We start from the raw sequence: 21526 nt of genomic DNA, 5'->3' as shown, positions 1-21526 counted from the left end.
GAGTCCAGCACAACGACTGCAGAATTCAGCACAATGACCACAGAGTCCAGCACACCAACCACAGAGACCAGCACGTCAACCACAGAGACCAGCAAATCAACCACAGAGACCAGCTCACCAACCAGCACACCGACAACAGACACCAGCACATCAACCACAGAGACCAGCTCACCAACCAGCACATCGACAACAGACACCAGCACATCAAGCACAGAGACCAGCACGTCAACCACAGAGACCAGCACACTGACCACAGAGACCAGCACATCAACCACAGAGACCAGCACATCAACCACAGAGACCAGCACACTGACCACAGAGACCAGCACATCAACCACAGAGACCAGCACATCAACCACAGAGACCAGCTCACCAACCAGCACATCGACAACAGTCACCAGCACATCAACCACAGAGACCAGCACATCAACCACAGAGACCAGCACGTCAACCACAGAGACCAGCACGTCAACCACAGAGACCAGCTCATCAACCACTGAGACCAGCTCACCATCCAGCACACCGACAACAGACACCAGCACATCAACCACAGAGACCAGCACGTCAACCACAGAGACCAGCTGACCAACCACAAAAACCAGCACATCGACAACAGAGACCAGCTCACCAACCACAGAGACCAGCTCATCAACCACAGAGACCAGCACATCAACCACAGAGACCAGCACGTCAACCACAGAGACCAGCACACCAACCACAGAGACCAGCACATCAACCACAGAGACCAGCTCACCAACCACAGAGACCAGCACGTCAACCACAGAGACCAGCACGTCAACCACAGAGACCAGCATATCAACCACAGAGACCAGCACATCAACCACAGAGACCAGCACACCAACCACAGAGACCAGCTCACCAACCAGCACACCGACAACAGACACCAGCACATCAACCACAGAGACCAGCACATCAACCACAGAGACCAGCACACCAACCACAGAGAACAGCTCACCAACCAGCACACCGACAACAGACACCAGCACATCAACCACAGACACCAGCACATCAACCACAGAGACCAGCACGTCAACCACAGAGACCAGCACATCAACCACAGAGACCAGCACACCAACCACAGAGACCAGCTCACCAACCAGCACACCGACAACAGACACCAGCACGTCAACCACAGAGACCAGCACATCAACCACAGAGACCAGCACACCAACCACAGAGACCAGCTCACCAACCAGCACACCGACAACAGACACCAGCACGTCAACCACAGAGACCAGCACATCAACCACAGAGACCAGCACACCAACCACAGAGAACAGCTCACCAACCAGCACATCGACAACAGACACCAGCACATCGACAACAGAGACCAGCACACCAACCACAGAGACCAGCACGTCAACCACAGAGACCAGCACATCAACCACAGAGACCAGCACGTCAACCACAGAGACCAGCACACTGACAACAGAGACCAACACACTGACCACAGAGTCCAGCACACCAACCGCACAGTCCAGCACATCAACCACAGAGACCAGCACAACGACCACAGAGTCCAGCACATCAACAACAGAGACCAGCACATCAACCACAGAGACCAGCACATCAAACACAGAGACCAGCCCACCAACCACAGGGACCAGCACATCAACCACAGAGACCAGCACGTCAACCACAGAGACCAGCACACTGACAACAGAGACCAACACACTGACCACAGAGTCCAGCACACCAACCGCACAGTCCAGCACATCAACCACAGAGACCAGCACAATGACCACAGAGTCCAGCACGTCAACCACAGAGACCAGCACATCAACCACAGAGACCAGCACACCAACCACAGAGACCAGCACATCAACCACAGAGTCCAGCACACCAACCAGCACACCGACAACAGACACCAGCACATCAACGACAGAGACCAGCACATCAACCACAGAGACCAGCACACTGACCACAGAGTCCAGCTCACCAACCACAGAGTCCAGCTCACCAACCAGCACATCGACAACAGACACCAGCACATCAACCACAGAGACCAGCACGTCAACCACAGAGACCAGCACATCAACCACAGAGTCCAGCTCACCAACCAGCACACCGACAATAGATACCAGCACACTGACCGCAGAGTCCAGCACAACGACTGCAGAATCCAGCACAATGACCACAGAGTCCAGCACACCAACCACAGAGACCAGCAAATCAACCACAGAGACCAGCTCACCAACCAGCACAACGACAACAGACACCAGCACATCAACCACAGAGACCAGCTCACCAACCAGCACATCGACAACAGACACGAGCACATCAAACACAGAGACCAGCACGTCAACCACAGAGACCAGCACACTGTCCACAGAGACAAGCACATCAACCACAGAGACCAGCACATCAACCACAGAGACCAGCACACTGACCACAGAGACCAGCACATCAACCACAGAGACCAGCACATCAACCACAGAGACCAGCTCACCAACCAGCACATCGACAACAGTCACCAGCACATCAACCACAGAGACCAGCCCATCAACCACAGAGACCAGCACGTCAACCACAGAGACCAGCACGTCAACCACAGAGACCAGCTCATCAACCACTGAGACCAGCTCACCACCCAGCACACCGACAACAGACACCAGCACATCAACCACAGAGACCAGCACATCAACCACAGAGACCAGCACGTCAACCACAGAGACCAGCTGACCAACCACAAAAACCAGCACATCGACAACAGAGACCAGCTCACCAACCACAGAGACCAGCTCATCAACCACAGAGACCAGCTCAGCAACCAGCACATCGACAACATATACCAGCACATTGACCGCAGAGTCCAGCACAACGACTGCAGAGTCCAGCACAATGATCACAGAGTCCAGCACACCAACCACACCATCCAGCACATCAACTGCAGAGTCCAGCATTGCAAGCACAGAGACCAGCACAACGACCACAGAGACCAGCACATCAACCACAGAGACCAGCACATCAACCACAGAGACTAGCACGTCAACCACAGAGACCAGCACGTCAACCACAGAGACCAGCATATCAACCACAGAGACCAGCTCACCAACCACAGAGACCAGCACATCAACCACAGAGACCAGCACATCAACCACAGAGACCAGCACACCAACCACAGAGACCAGCACATCAACCACAGAGACCAGCACAACGACCACAGAGACCAGCACATCAACCACAGAGACCAGCACACTGACCACAGAGACCAGCTCACCAACCACAGAGACCAGCACATCAACCACAGAGACCAGCACATCAACCACAGAGACCAGCACACTGACCACAGAGACCAGCACATCAACCACAGAGACCAGCACACTGACCACAGAGTCCAGCACATCAACCACAGAGACCAGCACATCAACCACAGAGACCAGCACATCAACCACAGACACCAGCACATCAACCACAGAGACCAGCACACCAACCACAGAGACCAGCTCACCAACCAGCACACCGACAACAGACACCAGCACGTCAACCACAGAGACCAGCACATCAACCACAGAGACCAGCACACCAACCACAGAGAACAGCTCACCAACCAGCACATCGACAACAGACACCAGCACATCGACAACAGAGACCAGCACACCAACCACAGAGACCAGCACGTCAACCACAGAGACCAGCACATCAACCACAGAGACCAGCACGTCAACCACAGAGACCAGCACACTGACAACAGAGACCAACACACTGACCACAGAGTCCAGCACACCAACCGCACAGTCCAGAACATCAACCACAGAGACCAGCACAACGACCACAGAGTCCAGCACATCAACAACAGAGACCAGCACATCAACCACAGAGACCAGCACATCAACCACAGAGACCAGCACAACAACCACAGAGACCAGCACATCAACCACAGAGACCAGCACGTCAACCACAGAGACCAGCACACTGACCACAGAGTCCAGCTCACCAACCACAGAGTCCAGCTCACCAACCAGCACATCGACAACAGACACCAGCACATCAACCACAGAGACCAGCACGTCAACCACAGAGACCAGCACATCAACCACAGAGTCCAGCTCACCAACCAGCACACCGACAATAGATACCAGCACATTGACCGCAGAGTCCAGCACAACGACTGCAGAATTCAGCACAATGACCACAGAGTCCAGCACACCAACCACAGAGACCAGCACGTCAACCACAGAGACCAGCAAATCAACCACAGAGACCAGCTCACCAACCAGCACACCGACAACAGACACCAGCACATCAACCACAGAGACCAGCTCACCAACCAGCACATCGACAACAGACACCAGCACATCAAGCACAGAGACCAGCACGTCAACCACAGAGACCAGCACACTGACCACAGAGACCAGCACATCAACCACAGAGACCAGCACATCAACCACAGAGACCAGCACACTGACCACAGAGACCAGCACATCAACCACAGAGACCAGCACATCAACCACAGAGACCAGCTCACCAACCAGCACATCGACAACAGTCACCAGCACATCAACCACAGAGACCAGCACATCAACCACAGAGACCAGCACGTCAACCACAGAGACCAGCACGTCAACCACAGAGACCAGCTCATCAACCACTGAGACCAGCTCACCACCCAGCACACCGACAACAGACACCAGCACATCAACCACAGAGACCAGCACGTCAACCACAGAGACCAGCTGACCAACCACAAAAACCAGCACATCGACAACAGAGACCAGCTCACCAACCACAGAGACCAGCTCATCAACCACAGAGACCAGCACATCAACCACAGAGACCAGCACGTCAACCACAGAGACCAGCACACCAACCACAGAGACCAGCACATCAACCACAGAGACCAGCTCACCAACCACAGAGACCAGCACGTCAACCACAGAGACCAGCACGTCAACCACAGAGACCAGCATATCAACCACAGAGACCAGCACATCAACCACAGAGACCAGCACACCAACCACAGAGACCAGCTCACCAACCAGCACACCGACAACAGACACCAGCACATCAACCACAGAGACCAGCACATCAACCACAGAGACCAGCACACCAACCACAGAGAACAGCTCACCAACCAGCACACCGACAACAGACACCAGCACATCAACCACAGACACCAGCACATCAACCACAGAGACCAGCACGTCAACCACAGAGACCAGCACATCAACCACAGAGACCAGCACACCAACCACAGAGACCAGCTCACCAACCAGCACACCGACAACAGACACCAGCACGTCAACCACAGAGACCAGCACATCAACCACAGAGACCAGCACACCAACCACAGAGACCAGCTCACCAACCAGCACACCGATAACAGACACCAGCACGTCAACCACAGAGACCAGCACATCAACCACAGAGACCAGCACACCAACCACAGAGACCAGCTCACCAACCAGCACACCGACAACAGACACCAGCACGTCAACAACAGAGACCAGCACATCAACCACAGAGACCAGCACACCAACCACAGAGAACAGCTCACCAACCAGCACATCGACAACAGACACCAGCACATCGACAACAGAGACCAGCACACCAACCACAGAAACCAGCACGTCAACCACAGAGACCAGCACATCAACCACAGAGACCAGCACGTCAACCACAGAGACCAGCACACTGACAACAGAGACCAACACACTGACCACAGAGTCCAGCACACCAACCGCACAGTCCAGCACATCAACCACAGAGACCAGCACAACGACCACAGAGTCCAGCACATCAACAACAGAGACCAGCACATCAACCACAGAGACCAGCACATCAACCACAGAGACCAGCACACCAACCACAGAGACCAGCACATCAACCACAGAGACCAGCACGTCAACCACAGAGACCAGCACACTGACAACAGAGACCAACACACTGACCACAGAGTCCAGCACACCGACCGCACAGTCCAGCACATCAACCACAGAGACCAGCACAATGACCACAGAGTCCAGCACGTCAACCACAGAGACCAGCACATCAACCACAGAGACCAGCACACCAACCACAGTGACCAGCACATCAACCACAGAGTCCAGCACACCAACCAGCACACCGACAACAGACACCAGCACATCAACGACAGAGACCAGCACATCAACCACAGAGACCAGCACACTGACCACAGAGTCCAGCTCACCAACCACAGAGTCCAGCTCACCAACCAGCACATCGACAACAGACACCAGCACATCAACCACAGAGACCAGCACGTCAACCACAGAGACCAGCACATCAACCACAGAGTCCAGCTCACCAACCAGCACACCGACAATAGATACCAGCACATTGACCGCAGAGTCCAGCACAACGACTGCAGAATCCAGCACAATGACCACAGAGTCCAGCACACCAACCACAGAGACCAGCACATCAACCACAGAGACCAGCAAATCAACCACAGAGACCAGCTCACCAACCAGCACACCGACAACAGACACCAGCACATCAACCACAGAGACCAGCTCACCAACCAGCACATCGACAACAGACACCAGCACATCAAACACAGAGACCAGCACGTCAACCACAGAGACCAGCACACTGACCACAGAGACCAGCACATCAACCACAGAGACCAGCACACTGACCACAGAGACCAGCACATCAACCACAGAGACCAGCACATCAACCACAGAGACCAGCTCACCAACCAGCACATCGACAACAGTCACCAGCACATCAACCACAGAGACCAGCACATCAACCACAGAGACCAGCACGTCAACCACAGAGACCAGCACGTCAGCCACAGAGACCAGCTCATCAACCACTGAGACCAGCTCACCACGCAGCAGACCGACAACAGACACCAGCACATCAACCACAGAGACCAGCACATCAACCACAGAGACCAGCACGTCAACCACAGAGACCAGCTGACCAACCACAAAAACCAGCACATCGACAACAGAGACCAGCTCACCAACCACAGAGACCAGCTCATCAACCACAGAGACCAGCTCAGCAACCAGCACATTGACCGCAGAGTCCAGCACAACGACTGCAGAGTCCAGCACAATGATCACAGAGTCCAGCACACCAACCACACCATCCAGCACATCAACTGCAGAGTCCAGCATTGCAAGCACAGAGACCAGCACAACGACCACAGAGTGCAGCACGTCAACCACAGAGACCAGCACACTGACCACAGAGACCAGCTCACCAACCACAGAGACCAGCACATCAACCACAGAGACCAGCTCACCAACCACAGAGACCAGCACATCAACCACAGAGACCAGCACGTCAACCACAGAGACCAGCACACCAACCACAGAGACCAGCACATCAACCACAGAGACCAGCTCACCAACCACAGAGAGCAGCACACCAACCACAGAGACCAGCACACCAACCACAGAGACCAGCACACCAACCACAGAGACCAGCTCACCAACCACAGAGACCAGCACGTCAACCACAGAGACCAGCACATCAACCACAGAGACCAGCACACCAACCACAGAGAACAGCTCACCAACCAGCACACCGACAACAGACACCAGCACATCAACCACAGACACCAGCACATCAACCACAGAGACCAGCACACCAACCACAGAGACCAGCTCACCAACCAGCACACCGACAACAGACACCAGCACGTCAACCACAGAGACCAGCACATCAACAACAGAGACCAGCACACCAACCACAGAGAACAGCTCACCAACCAGCACATCGACAACAGACACCAGCACATCGACAACAGAGACCAGCACACCAACCACAGAGACCAGCACGTCAACCACAGAGACCAGCACATCAACCACAGAGACCAGCACGTCAACCACAGAGACCAGCACGTCAGCCACAGAGACCAGCGCATCAACCACGGAGAAGAGCTCACCACCCAGCACACCGACAACAGACACCAGCACATCAACCACAGAGACCAGCACATCAACCACAGAGACCAGCATGTCAACCACAGAGACCAGCTGACCAACCACAAAAACCAGCACATCGACAACAGAGACCAGCTCACCAACCACAGAGACCAGCTCATCAACCACAGAGACCAGCTCAGCAACCAGCACATCGACAACATATACCAGCACATTGACCGCAGAGTCCAGCACAACGACTGCAGAGTCCAGCACAATGATCACAGAGTACAGCACACCAACCACACCATCCAGCACATCAACTGCAGAGTCCAGCATAACAACCACAGAGACCAGCACAACGACCACAGAGACCAGCACATCAACCACAGAGACCAGCACACTGACCACAGAGAGCAGCAGAACGACCACAGAGACCAGCACAACGACCACAGAGACCAGCACACTGACCACAGAGACCAGAACATCAACCACAGAGACCAGCACAACGACCACAGAGACCAGCACACTGACCACAGAGACCAGCACATCAACCACAGAGACCAGCACATCAACCACAGAGACCAGCACATCAACCACAGAAACCAGCACACTGACCACAGAGACCAGCACATCAACCACAGAGACCAGCACACTCACCACAGAGACCAGCACAACGACCACAGAGACCAGCACATCAACCACAGAGACCAGCACACTGACCACAGAGACCAGCTCACCAACCACAGAGACCAGCACACTGACCACAGACACCAGCACATCAACCACAGAGACCAGCACGTCAACCACAGAGACCAGCACATCAACCACAGAGACCAGCACACCAACCACAGAGACCAGCTCACCAACCAGCACACCGACAACAGACACCAGCACGTCAACCACAGAGACCAGCACATCAACCACAGAGACCAGCACACCAACCACAGAGACCAGCTCACCAACCAGCACACCGATAACAGACACCAGCACGTCAACCACAGAGACCAGCACATCAACCACAGAGACCAGCACACCAACCACAGAGACCAGCTCACCAACCAGCACACCGACAACAGACACCAGCACGTCAACCACAGAGACCAGCACATCAACCACAGAGACCAGCACACCAACCACAGAGAACAGCTCACCAACCAGCACATCGACAACAGACACCAGCACATCGACAACAGAGACCAGCACACCAACCACAGAGACCAGCACGTCAACCACAGAGACCAGCACATCAACCACAGAGACCAGCACGTCAACCACAGAGACCAGCACACTGACAACAGAGACCAACACACTGACCACAGAGTCCAGCACACCAACCGCACAGTCCAGCACATCAACCACAGAGACCAGCACAACGACCACAGAGTCCAGCACATCAACAACAGAGACCAGCACATCAACCACAGAGACCAGCACATCAACCACAGAGACCAGCACACCAAGCACAGAGACCAGCACATCAACCACAGAGACCAGCACATCAACCACAGAGTCCAGCACACCAACCAGCACACCGACAACAGACACCAGCACATCAACGACAGAGACCAGCACATCAACCACAGAGACCAGCACACTGACCACAGAGTCCAGCTCACCAACCACAGAGTCCAGCTCACCAACCAGCACATCGACAACAGACACCAGCACATCAACCACAGAGACCAGCACGTCAACCACAGAGACCAGCACATCAACCACAGAGTCCAGCTCACCAACCAGCACACCGACAATAGATACCAGCACATTGACCGCAGAGTCCAGCACAACGACTGCAGAATCCAGCACAATGACCACAGAGTCCAGCACACCAAACACAGAGACCAGCACATCAACCACAGAGACCAGCAAATCAACCACAGAGACCAGCTCACCAACCAGCACACCGACAACAGACACCAGCACATCAACCACAGAGACCAGCTTACCAACCAGCACATCGACAACAGACACCAGCACATCAAACACAGAGACCAGCACGTCAACCACAGAGACCAGCACACTGACCACAGAGACCAGCACATCAACCACAGAGACCAGCACTCTGACCACAGAGACCAGCACATCAACCACAGAGACCAGCACATCAACCACAGAGACCAGCTCACCAACCAGCACATCGACAACAGTCACCAGCACATCAACCACAGAGACCAGCACATCAACCACAGAGACCAGCACGTCAACCACAGAGACCAGCACGTCAGCCACAGAGACCAGCTCATCAACCACTGAGACCAGCTCACCACGCAGCAGACCGACAACAGACACCAGCACATCAACCACAGAGACCAGCACATCAACCACAGAGACCAGCACGTCAACCACAGAGACCAGCTGACCAACCACAAAAACCAGCACATCGACAACAGAGACCAGCTCACCAACCACAGAGACCAGCTCATCAACCACAGAGACCAGCTCAGCAACCAGCAGATTGACCGCAGAGTCCAGCACAACGACTGCAGAGTCCAGCACAATGATCACAGAGTCCAGCACACCAACCACACCATCCAGCACATCAACTGCAGAGTCCAGCATTGCAAGCACAGAGACCAGCACAACGACCACAGAGTGCAGCACGTCAACCACAGAGACCAGCACACTGACCACAGAGACCAGCTCACCAACCACAGAGACCAGCACATCAACCACAGAGACCAGCTCACCAACCACAGAGACCAGCACATCAACCACAGAGACCAGCACGTCAACCACAGAGACCAGCACACCAACCACAGAGACCAGCACATCAACCACAGAGACCAGCTCACCAACCACAGAGAGCAGCACACCAACCACAGAGACCAGCACACCAACCACAGAGACCAGCACATCAACCACAGAGACCAGCTCACCAACCACAGAGACCAGCACGTCAACCACAGAGACCAGCACATCAACCACAGAGACCAGCACACCAACCACAGAGAACAGCTCACCAACCAGCACACCGACAACAGACACCAGCACATCAACCACAGACACCAGCACATCAACCACAGAGACCAGCACACCAACCACAGAGACCAGCTCACCAACCAGCACACCGACAACAGACACCAGCACGTCAACCACAGAGACCAGCACATCAACAACAGAGACCAGCACACCAACCACAGAGAACAGCTCACCAACCAGCACATCGACAACAGACACCAGCACATCGACAACAGAGACCAGCACACCAACCACAGAGACCAGCACGTCAACCACAGAGACCAGCACATCAACCACAGAGACCAGCACGTCAACCACAGAGACCAGCACGTCAGCCACAGAGACCAGCGCATCAACCACGGAGACCAGCTCACCACCCAGCACACCGACAACAGACACCAGCACATCAACCACAGAGACCAGCACATCAACCACAGAGACCAGCATGTCAACCACAGAGACCAGCTGACCAACCACAAAAACCAGCACATCGACAACAGAGACCAGCTCACCAACCACAGAGACCAGCTCATCAACCACAGAGACCAGCTCAGCAACCAGCACATCGACAACATATACCAGCACATTGACCGCAGAGTCCAGCACAACAACTGCAGAGTCCAGCACAATGATCACAGAGTCCAGCACACCAACCACACCATCCAGCACATCAACTGCAGAGTCCAGCATAACAACCACAGAGACCAGCACAACGACCACAGAGACCAGCACATCAACCACAGAGACCAGCACACTGACCACAGAGACCAGCAGAACGACCACAGAGACGAGCACAACGACCACAGAGACCAGCACACTGACCACAGAGACCAGAACATCAACCACAGAGACCAGCACAACGACCACAGAGACCAGCACACTGACCACAGAGACCAGCACATCAACCACAGAGACCAGCACATCAACCACAGAGACCAGCACATCAACCACAGAAACCAGCACACTGACCACAGAGACCAGCACATCAACCACAGAGACCAGCACACTGACCACAGAGACCAGCACAACGACCACAGAGACCAGCACATCAACCACAGAGACCAGCACACTGACCACAGAGACCAGCTCACCAACCACAGAGACCAGCACACTGACCACAGAGACCAGCACATCAACCACAGAGACCAGCACACTGACCACTGAGACCAGCACATCAACCACAGAGACCAGCAAATCAACCACAGAGACCAGCTCACCAACCACAGAGACCAGCACATCAACCACAGAGACCAGCACACTGACCACAGAGACCAGCACATCAACCACAGAGACCAGCTCACCAACCACAGAGACCAGCACATCAACCACAGAGACCAGCACGTCAACCACAGAGACCAGCACACCAACCACAGAGACCAGCACATCAACCACAGAGACCAGCTCACCAACCACAGAGAGCAGCACACCAACCACAGAGACCAGCACACCAACCACAGAGACCAGCACATCAACCACAGAGACCAGCTCACCAACCACAGAGACCAGCACGTCAACCACAGAGACCAGCACATCAACCACAGAGACCAGCACACAAACCACAGAGAACAGCTCACCAACCAGCACACCGACAACAGACACCAGCACATCAACCACAGACACCAGCACATCAACCACAGAGACCAGCACGTCAACCACAGAGACCAGCACATCAACCACAGAGACCAGCACACCAACCATAGAGACCAGCTCACCAACCAGCACACCGACAACAGACACCAGCACGTCAACCACAGAGACCAGCACATCAACCACAGAGACCAGCACACCAACCACAGAGACCAGCTCACCAACCAGCACACCGACAACAGACACCAGCACGTCAACCACAGAGACCAGCACATCAACCAAAGAGACCAGCACACCAACCACAGAGAACAGCTCACCAACCAGCACATCGACAACAGACACCAGCACATCGACAACAGAGACCAGCACACCAACCACAGAGACCAGCACGTCAACCACAGAGACCAGCACATCAACCACAGAGACCAGCACGTCAACCACAGAGACCAGCACATCAACCACAGAGACCAGCTCACCAACCACAGAGTCCAGCCCACCAACCACACAGTCCAGTACGTCAACCACAGAGACCAGCTCACCAACCACAGAGACCAGCACATCAACCACAGAGACCAGCTCACCAACCACAGAGACCAGCACGTCAACCACAGAGACCAGCACGTCAACCACAGAGACCAGCACACTGACCACAGAGACCAGCACATCAACCACAGAGACCAGCACATCAACCACAGACACCAGCACATCAACCACAGAGACCAGCACACTGACCACAGAGACCAGCACGTCAACCACAGAGACCAGCTCACCAACCAGCACACCGACAACAGACACCAGCACGTCAACCACAGAGACCAGCACATCAACCACAGAGACCAGCACACTGACCACAGAGACCAGCACATCAACCACAGAGACCAGCACATCAACCACAGAGACCAGCACACCAACCACAGAGACCAGCACATCAACCACAGAGACCAGCACACCAACCACAGAGACCAGCACATCAACCACAGAGACCAGCACATCAACCACAGAGACCAGCACACTGACCACAGAGACCAGCACATCAACCACAGAGACCAGCACATCAACCACAGAGACCAGCTCACCAACCACAGAGACCAGCACATCAACCAGAGAGACCAGCACATCAACCACAGAGACCAGCACATCAACCACAGAGACCAGCACACTGACCACAGAGACCAGCACATCAACCACAGAGACCAGCACATCAACCACAGAGACCAGCACACTGACCACAGAGACCAGCTCACCAACCACAGAGACCAGCACATCAACCACAGAGACCAGCTCACCAACCACAGAGACCAGCACATCAACCACAGAGACCAGCACGTCAACCACAGAGACCAGCACACCAACCACAGAGACCAGCACATCAACCACAGAGACCAGCTCACCAACCACAGAGAGCAGCACACCAACCACAGAGACCAGCACACCAACCACAGAGACCAGCACATCAACCACAGAGACCAGCTCACCAACCACAGAGACCAGCACGTCAACCACAGAGACCAGCACATCAACCACAGAGACCAGCACACCAACCACAGAGAACAGCTCACCAACCAGCACACCGACAACAGACACCAGCACATCAACCACAGACACCAGCACATCAACCACAGAGACCAGCACACCAACCACAGAGACCAGCTCACCAACCAGCACACCGACAACAGACACCAGCACGTCAACCACAGAGACCAGCACATCAACCACAGAGACCAGCACACCAACCACAGAGACCAGCTCACCAACCAGCACACCGACAACAGACACCAGCACGTCAACCACAGAGACCAGCACATCAACCACAGAGACCAGCACACCAACCACAGAGAACAGCTCACCAACCAGCACATCGACAACAGACACCAGCACATCGACAACAGAGACCAGCACACCAACCACAGAGACCAGCACGTCAACCACAGAGACCAGCACATCAACCACAGAGACCAGCACGTCAACCACAGAGACCAGCACGTCAGCCACAGAGACCAGCTCATCAACCACTGAGACCAGCTCACCACCCAGCACACCGACAACAGACACCAGCACATCAACCACAGAGACCAGCACATCAACCACAGAGACCAGCACGTCAACCACAGAGACCAGCTGACCAACCACAAAAACCAGCACATCGACAACAGAGACCAGCTCACCAACCACAGAGACCAGCTCATCAACCACAGAGACCAGCTCAGCAACCAGCACATCGACAACATATACCAGCACATTGACCGCAGATTCCAGCACAACGACTGCAGAGTCCAGCACAATGATCACAGAGTCCAGCACACCAACCACACCATCCAGCACATCAACTGCAGAGTCCAGCATAACAAGCACAGAGACCAGCACAACGACCACAGAGACCAGCACAACGACCACAGAGACCAGCTCACTGACCACAGAGACCAGCACATCAACCACAGAGACCAGCACATCAACCACAGAGACCAGCTCACCACCCAGCACACCGACAACAGACACCAGCACATCAACCACAGAGACCAGCACATCAACCACAGAGACCAGCACAATGACCACAGAGACCAGCACACTGACCACAGAGACCAGCACATCAAACACAGAGACCAGCACATCAACCACAGAGACCAGCACATCAACCACAGAGACCAGCACACTGACCACAGAGACCAGCACATCAACCACAGAGACCAGCACACCAACCACAGAGTGCAGCACGTCAACCACAGAGACCAGCACACTGACCACAGAGACCAGCACATCAACCACAGAGACCAGCACATCAACCACAGAGACCAGCACACCAACCACAGAGACCAGCACATCAACCACAGAGACCAGCACATCAACCACAGAGACCAGCACACTGACCACAGAGACCAGCTCACCAACCACAGAGACCAGCACAACGACCACAGAGACCAGCACATCAACCACAGAGACCAGCACACTGTCCACAGAGACCAGCACATCAACCACAGAGACCAGCACGTCAACCACAGAGACCAGCACATCAACCACAGAGACCAGCTCACCAACCACAGAGACCAGCACACCAACCACAGAGACCAGCACGTCAACCACAGAGACCAGCACATCAACCACAGAGACCAGCACGTCAACCACAGAGACCAGCTCACCAACCACAGAGACCAGCACATCAACCACAGAGACCAGCTCACCAACCACAGAGACCAGCACATCAACCACAGAGACCAGCACACCAACCACAGAGACCAGCACATCAACCACAGAGACCAGCTCACCAACCACAGAGACCAGCACATCAACCACAGAGACCAGCACGTCAACCACAGAGACCAGCACACCAACCACAGAGACCAGCACATCAACCACAGAGACCAGCTCACCAACCACAGAGAGCAGCACACCAACCACAGAGACCAGCACACCAACCACAGAGACCAGCACATCAACCACAGAGACCAGCTCACCAACCACAGAGACCAGCACGTCAACCACAGAGACCAGCACATCAACCACAGAGACCAGCACACCAACCACAGAGAACAGCTCACCAACCAGCACACCGACAACAGACACCAGCACATCAACCACAGAGTCCAGCACACCAACCACAGAGACCAGCACATCGACAACAGACACCAGCACATCAACCACAGAGTCCAGCACGTCAACCACAGACACCAGCACATCAACCACAGAGACCAGCACGTCAACCACAGAGACCAGCACATCAACCACAGAGACCAGCACACCAACCACAGAGACCAGCTCACCAACCAGCACACCGACAACAGACACCAGCACGTCAACCACAGAGACCAGCACATCAACCACAGAGACCAGCACACCAACCACAGAGACCAGCTCACCAACCAGCACACCGACAACAGACACCAGCACGTCAACCACAGAGACCAGCACATCAACCACAGAGACCAGCACACCAACCACAGAGAACAGCTCACCAACCAGCACATCGACAACAGACACCAGCACATCGACAACAGAGACCAGCACACCAACCACAGAGACCAGCACGTCAACCACAGAGACCAGCACATCAACCACAGAGACCAGCACGTCAACCACAGACACCAGCACATCAACCACAGAGACCAGCACGTCAACCACAGAGACCAGCACATCAACCACAGAGACCAGCACACCAACCACAGAGACCAGCTCACCAACCAGCACACCGACAACAGACACCAGCACGTCAACCACAGAGACCAGCACATCAACCACAGAGACCAGCACACCAACCACAGAGACCAGCTCACCAACCAGCACACCGACAACAGACACCAGCACGTCAACCACAGAGACCAGCACATCAACCACAGAGACCAGCACACCAACCACAGAGAACAGCTCACCAACCAGCACATCGACAACAGACACCAGCACATCGACAACAGAGACCAGCACACCAACCACAGAGACCAGCACGTCAACCACAGAGACCAGCACATCAACCACAGAGACCAGCACGTCAACCACAGAGACCAGCACGTCAGCCACAGAGACCAGCTCATCAACCACTGAGACCAGCTCACCACCCAGCACACCGACAACAGACACCAGCACATCAACCACAGAGACCAGCACATCAACCACAGAGACCAGCACGTCAACCACAGAGACCAGCTGACCAACCACAAAAACCAGCACATCGACAAAAGAGACCAGCTCACCAACCACAGAGACCAGCTCATCAACCACAGAGACCAGCTCAGCAACCAGCACATCGACAACATATACCAGCACATTGACCGCAGATTCCAGCACAACGACTGCAGAGTCCAGCACAATGATCACAGAGTCCAGCACACCAACCACACCATCCAGCACATCAACTGCAGAGTCCAGCATAACAAGCACAGAGACCAGCACAACGACCACAGAGACCAGCACAACGACCACAGAGACCAGCTCACTGACCACAGAGACCAGCACATCAACCACAGAGACCAGCACATCAACCATAGAGACCAGCTCACCACCCTGCACACCGACAACAGACACCAGCACATCAACCACAGAGACCAGCACATCAACCACAGAGACCAGCACAATGACCACAGAGACCAGCACACTGACCACAGAGACCAGCACATCAAACACAGAGACCAGCACATCAACCACAGAGACCAGCACATCAACCACAGAGACCAGCACACTGACCACAGAGACCAGCACATCAACCACAGAGACCAGCACACCAACCACAGAGTGCAGCACGTCAACCACAGAGACCAGCACACTGACCACAGAGACCAGCACATCAACCACAGAGACCAGCACATCAACCACAGAGACCAGCACACCAACCACAGTGACCAGCACATCAACCACAGAGACCAGCACATCAACCACAGAGACCAGCACACTGACCACAGAGACCAGCTCACCAACCACAGAGACCAGCACAACGACCACAGAGACCAGCACATCAACCACAGAGACCAGCACACTGTCCACAGAGACCAGCACATCAACCACAGAGACCAGCACGTCAACCACAGAGACCAGCACATCAACCACAGAGACCAGCTCACCAACCACAGAGACCAGCACACCAACCACAGAGACCAGCACGTCAACCACAGAGACCAGCACATCAACCACAGAGACCAGCACGTCAACCACAGAGACCAGCTCACCAACCACAGAGACCAGCACATCAACCACAGAGACCAGCTCACCAACCACAGAGACCAGCACATCAACCACAGAGACCAGCACACCAACCACAGAGACCAGCACATCAACCACAGAGACCAGCTCACCAACCACAGAGACCAGCACATCAACCACAGAGACCAGCACGTCAACCACAGAGACCAGCACACCAACCACAGAGACCAGCACATCAACCACAGAGACCAGCTCACCAACCACAGAGAGCAGCACACCAACCACAGAGACCAGCACACCAACCACAGAGACCAGCACATCAACCACAGAGACCAGCTCACCAACCACAGAGACCAGCACGTCAACCACAGAGACCAGCATATCAACCACAGAGAACAGCTCACCAACCAGCACACCGACAACAGACACCAGCACGTCAACCACAGAGACCAGCACATCAACCACAGAGACCAGCACACCAACCACAGAGACCAGCTCACCAACCAGCACACCGACAACAGACACCAGCACGTCAACCACAGAGACCAGCACATCAACCACAGAGACCAGCACACCAACCACAGAGAACAGCTCACCAACCAGCACATCGACAACAGACACCAGCACATCGACAACAGAGACCAGCACACCAACCACAGAGACCAGCACGTCAACCTCAGAGACCAGCACATCAACCACAGAGACCAGCACGTCAACCACAGAGACCAGCACACTGACAACAGAGACCAACACACTGACCACAGAGTTCTGCACACCAACCGCACAGTCCAGAACATCAACCACAGAGACCAGCACAACGACCACAGAGTCCAGCACATCAACAACAGAGACCAGCACATCAACCACAGAGAGCAGCACATCAACCACAGAGACCAGCACAACAACCACAGAGACCAGCACATCAACCACAGAGACCAGCACGTCAACCACAGAGACCAGCACACTGACCACAGAGTCCAGCTCACCAACCACAGAGTCCAGCTCACCAACCAGCACATCGACAACAGACACCAGCACATCAACCACAGAGACCAGCACGTCAACCACAGAGACCAGCACATCAACCACAGAGTCCAGCTCACCAACCAGCACACCGACAATAGATACCAGCACATTGACCGCAGAGTCCAGCACAACGACTGCAGAATTCAGCACAATGACCACAGAGTCCAGCACACCAACCACAGAGACCAGCACGTCAACCACAGAGACCAGCAAATCAACCACAGAGACCAGCTCACCAACCAGCACACCGACAACAGACACCAGCACATCAACCACAGAGACCAGCTCACCAACCAGCACATCGACAACAGACACCAGCACATCAAACACAGAGACCAGCACGTCAACCACAGAGACCAGCACACTGACCACAGAGACCAGCACATCAACCATAGAGACCAGCACATGAACCACAGAGACCAGCACACTGACCACAGAGACCAGCACATCAACCACAGAGACCAGCACATCAACCACAGAGACCAGCTCACCAACCAGCACATCGACAACAGTCACCAGCACATCAACCACAGAGACCAGCACATCAACCACAGAGACCAGAACGTCAGCCACAGAGACCAGCTCATCAACCACTGAGACCAGCTCACCACCCAGCACACCGACAACAGACACCAGCACATCAACCACAGAGACCAGCACGTCAACCACAGAGACCAGCTGACCAACCACAAAAACCAGCACATCGACAACAGAGACCAGCTCACCAACCACAGAGACCAGCTCATCAACCACAGAGACCAGCACATCAACCACAGAGACCAGCACGTCAACCACAGAGACCAGCACACCAACCACAGAGACCAGCACATCAACCACAGAGACCAGCTCACCAACCACAGAGACCAGCACGTCAACCACAGAGACCAGCACGTCAACCACAGAGACCAGCATATCAACCACAGAGACCAGCACATCAACCACAGAGACCAGCACACCAACCACAGAGACCAGCTCACCAACCAGCACACCGACAACAGACACCAGCACATCAACCACAGAGACCAGCACATCAACCACAGAGACCAGCACACCAACCACAGAGAACAGCTCACCAACCAGCACACCGACAACAGACACCAGCACATCAACCACAGAGTCCAGCACGTCAACCACAGAGACCAGCACGTCAGCCACAGAGACCAGCTCATCAACCACTGAGACCAGCTCACCACCCAGCACACCGACAACAGACACCAGCACATCAACCACAGAGACCAGCACATCAACCACAGAGACCAGCACGTCAACCACAGAGACCAGCTGACCAACCACAAAAACCAGCACATCGACAACAGAGACCAGCTCACCAACCACAGAGACCAGCTCATCAACCACAGAGACCAGCTCAGCAACCAGCACATCGACAACATATACCAGCACATTGACCGCAGATTCCAGCACAACGACTGCAGAGTCCAGCACAATGATCACAGAGTCCAGCACACCAACCACACCATCCAGCACATCAACTGCAGAGTCCAGCATAACAAGCACAGAGACCAGCACAACGACCACAGAGACCAGCACAACGACCACAGAGACCAGCTCACTGACCACAGAGACCAGCACATCAACCACAGAGACCAGCACATCAACCACAGAGACCAGCTCACCACCCAGCACACCGACAACAGACACCAGCACATCAACCACAGAGACCAGCACATCAACCACAGAGACCAGCACAATGACCACAGAGACCAGCACACTGACCACAGAGACCAGCACATCAAACACAGAGACCAGCACATCAACCACAGAGACCAGCACATCAACCACAGAGACCAGCACACTGACCACAGAGACCAGCACATCAACCACAGAGACCAGCACACCAACCACAGAGTGCAGCACGTCAACCACAGAGACCAGCACACTGACCACAGAGACCAGCACATCAACCACAGAGACCAGCACATCAACCACAGAGACCAGCACACCAACCACAGAGACCAGCACATCAACCACAGAGACCAGCACATCAACCACAGAGACCAGCACACTGACCACAGAGACCAGCTCACCAACCACAGAGACCAGCACAACGACCACAGAGACCAGCACATCAACCACAGAGACCAGCACACTGTCCACAGAGACCAGCACATCAACCACAGAGACCAGCACGTCAACCACAGAGACCAGCACATCAACCACAGAGACCAGCTCACCAACCACAGAGACCAGCACACCAACCACAGAGACCAGCACGTCAACCACAGAGACCAGCACATCAACCACAGAGACCAGCACGTCAACCACAGAGACCAGCTCACCAACCACAGAGACCAGCACATCAACCACAGAGACCAGCTCACCAACCACAGAGACCAGCACATCAACCACAGAGACCAGCACACCAACCACAGAGACCAGCACATCAACCACAGAGACCAGCTCACCAACCACAGAGACCAGCACATCAACCACAGAGACCAGCACGT

The 21526-nt window shown here is 54.6% G+C and overlaps 1 protein-coding gene across 1 annotated transcript in view; it reads left to right on the top strand.

Moving 5' to 3' along the window:
• The window catches only part of LOC140192358 (uncharacterized), a gene marked incomplete at its 3' end in the record, with an annotated part of 64119 nt that extends 45298 nt beyond the window's left edge, over positions 1-18821 (top strand). Inside the window, 6 exon segments of the mRNA XM_072250008.1 lie at positions 51-463; positions 9041-9590; positions 9651-10355; positions 10530-10759; positions 17261-17371; positions 17420-18821. Of these exon segments, the coding sequence (XP_072106109.1) occupies positions 51-463; positions 9041-9590; positions 9651-10355; positions 10530-10759; positions 17261-17371; positions 17420-18821 (3411 nt within the window).
• Between the last annotated feature and the right edge of the window lie 2705 nt (positions 18822-21526).

This window comes from Mobula birostris, unplaced genomic scaffold, assembly GCF_030028105.1.
Source record: "Mobula birostris isolate sMobBir1 unplaced genomic scaffold, sMobBir1.hap1 scaffold_1192, whole genome shotgun sequence".
NCBI classification, from domain to species: Eukaryota; Metazoa; Chordata; class Chondrichthyes; order Myliobatiformes; family Myliobatidae; genus Mobula; species Mobula birostris.
This window is presented reverse-complemented; position numbering and strand designations above follow the sequence as displayed.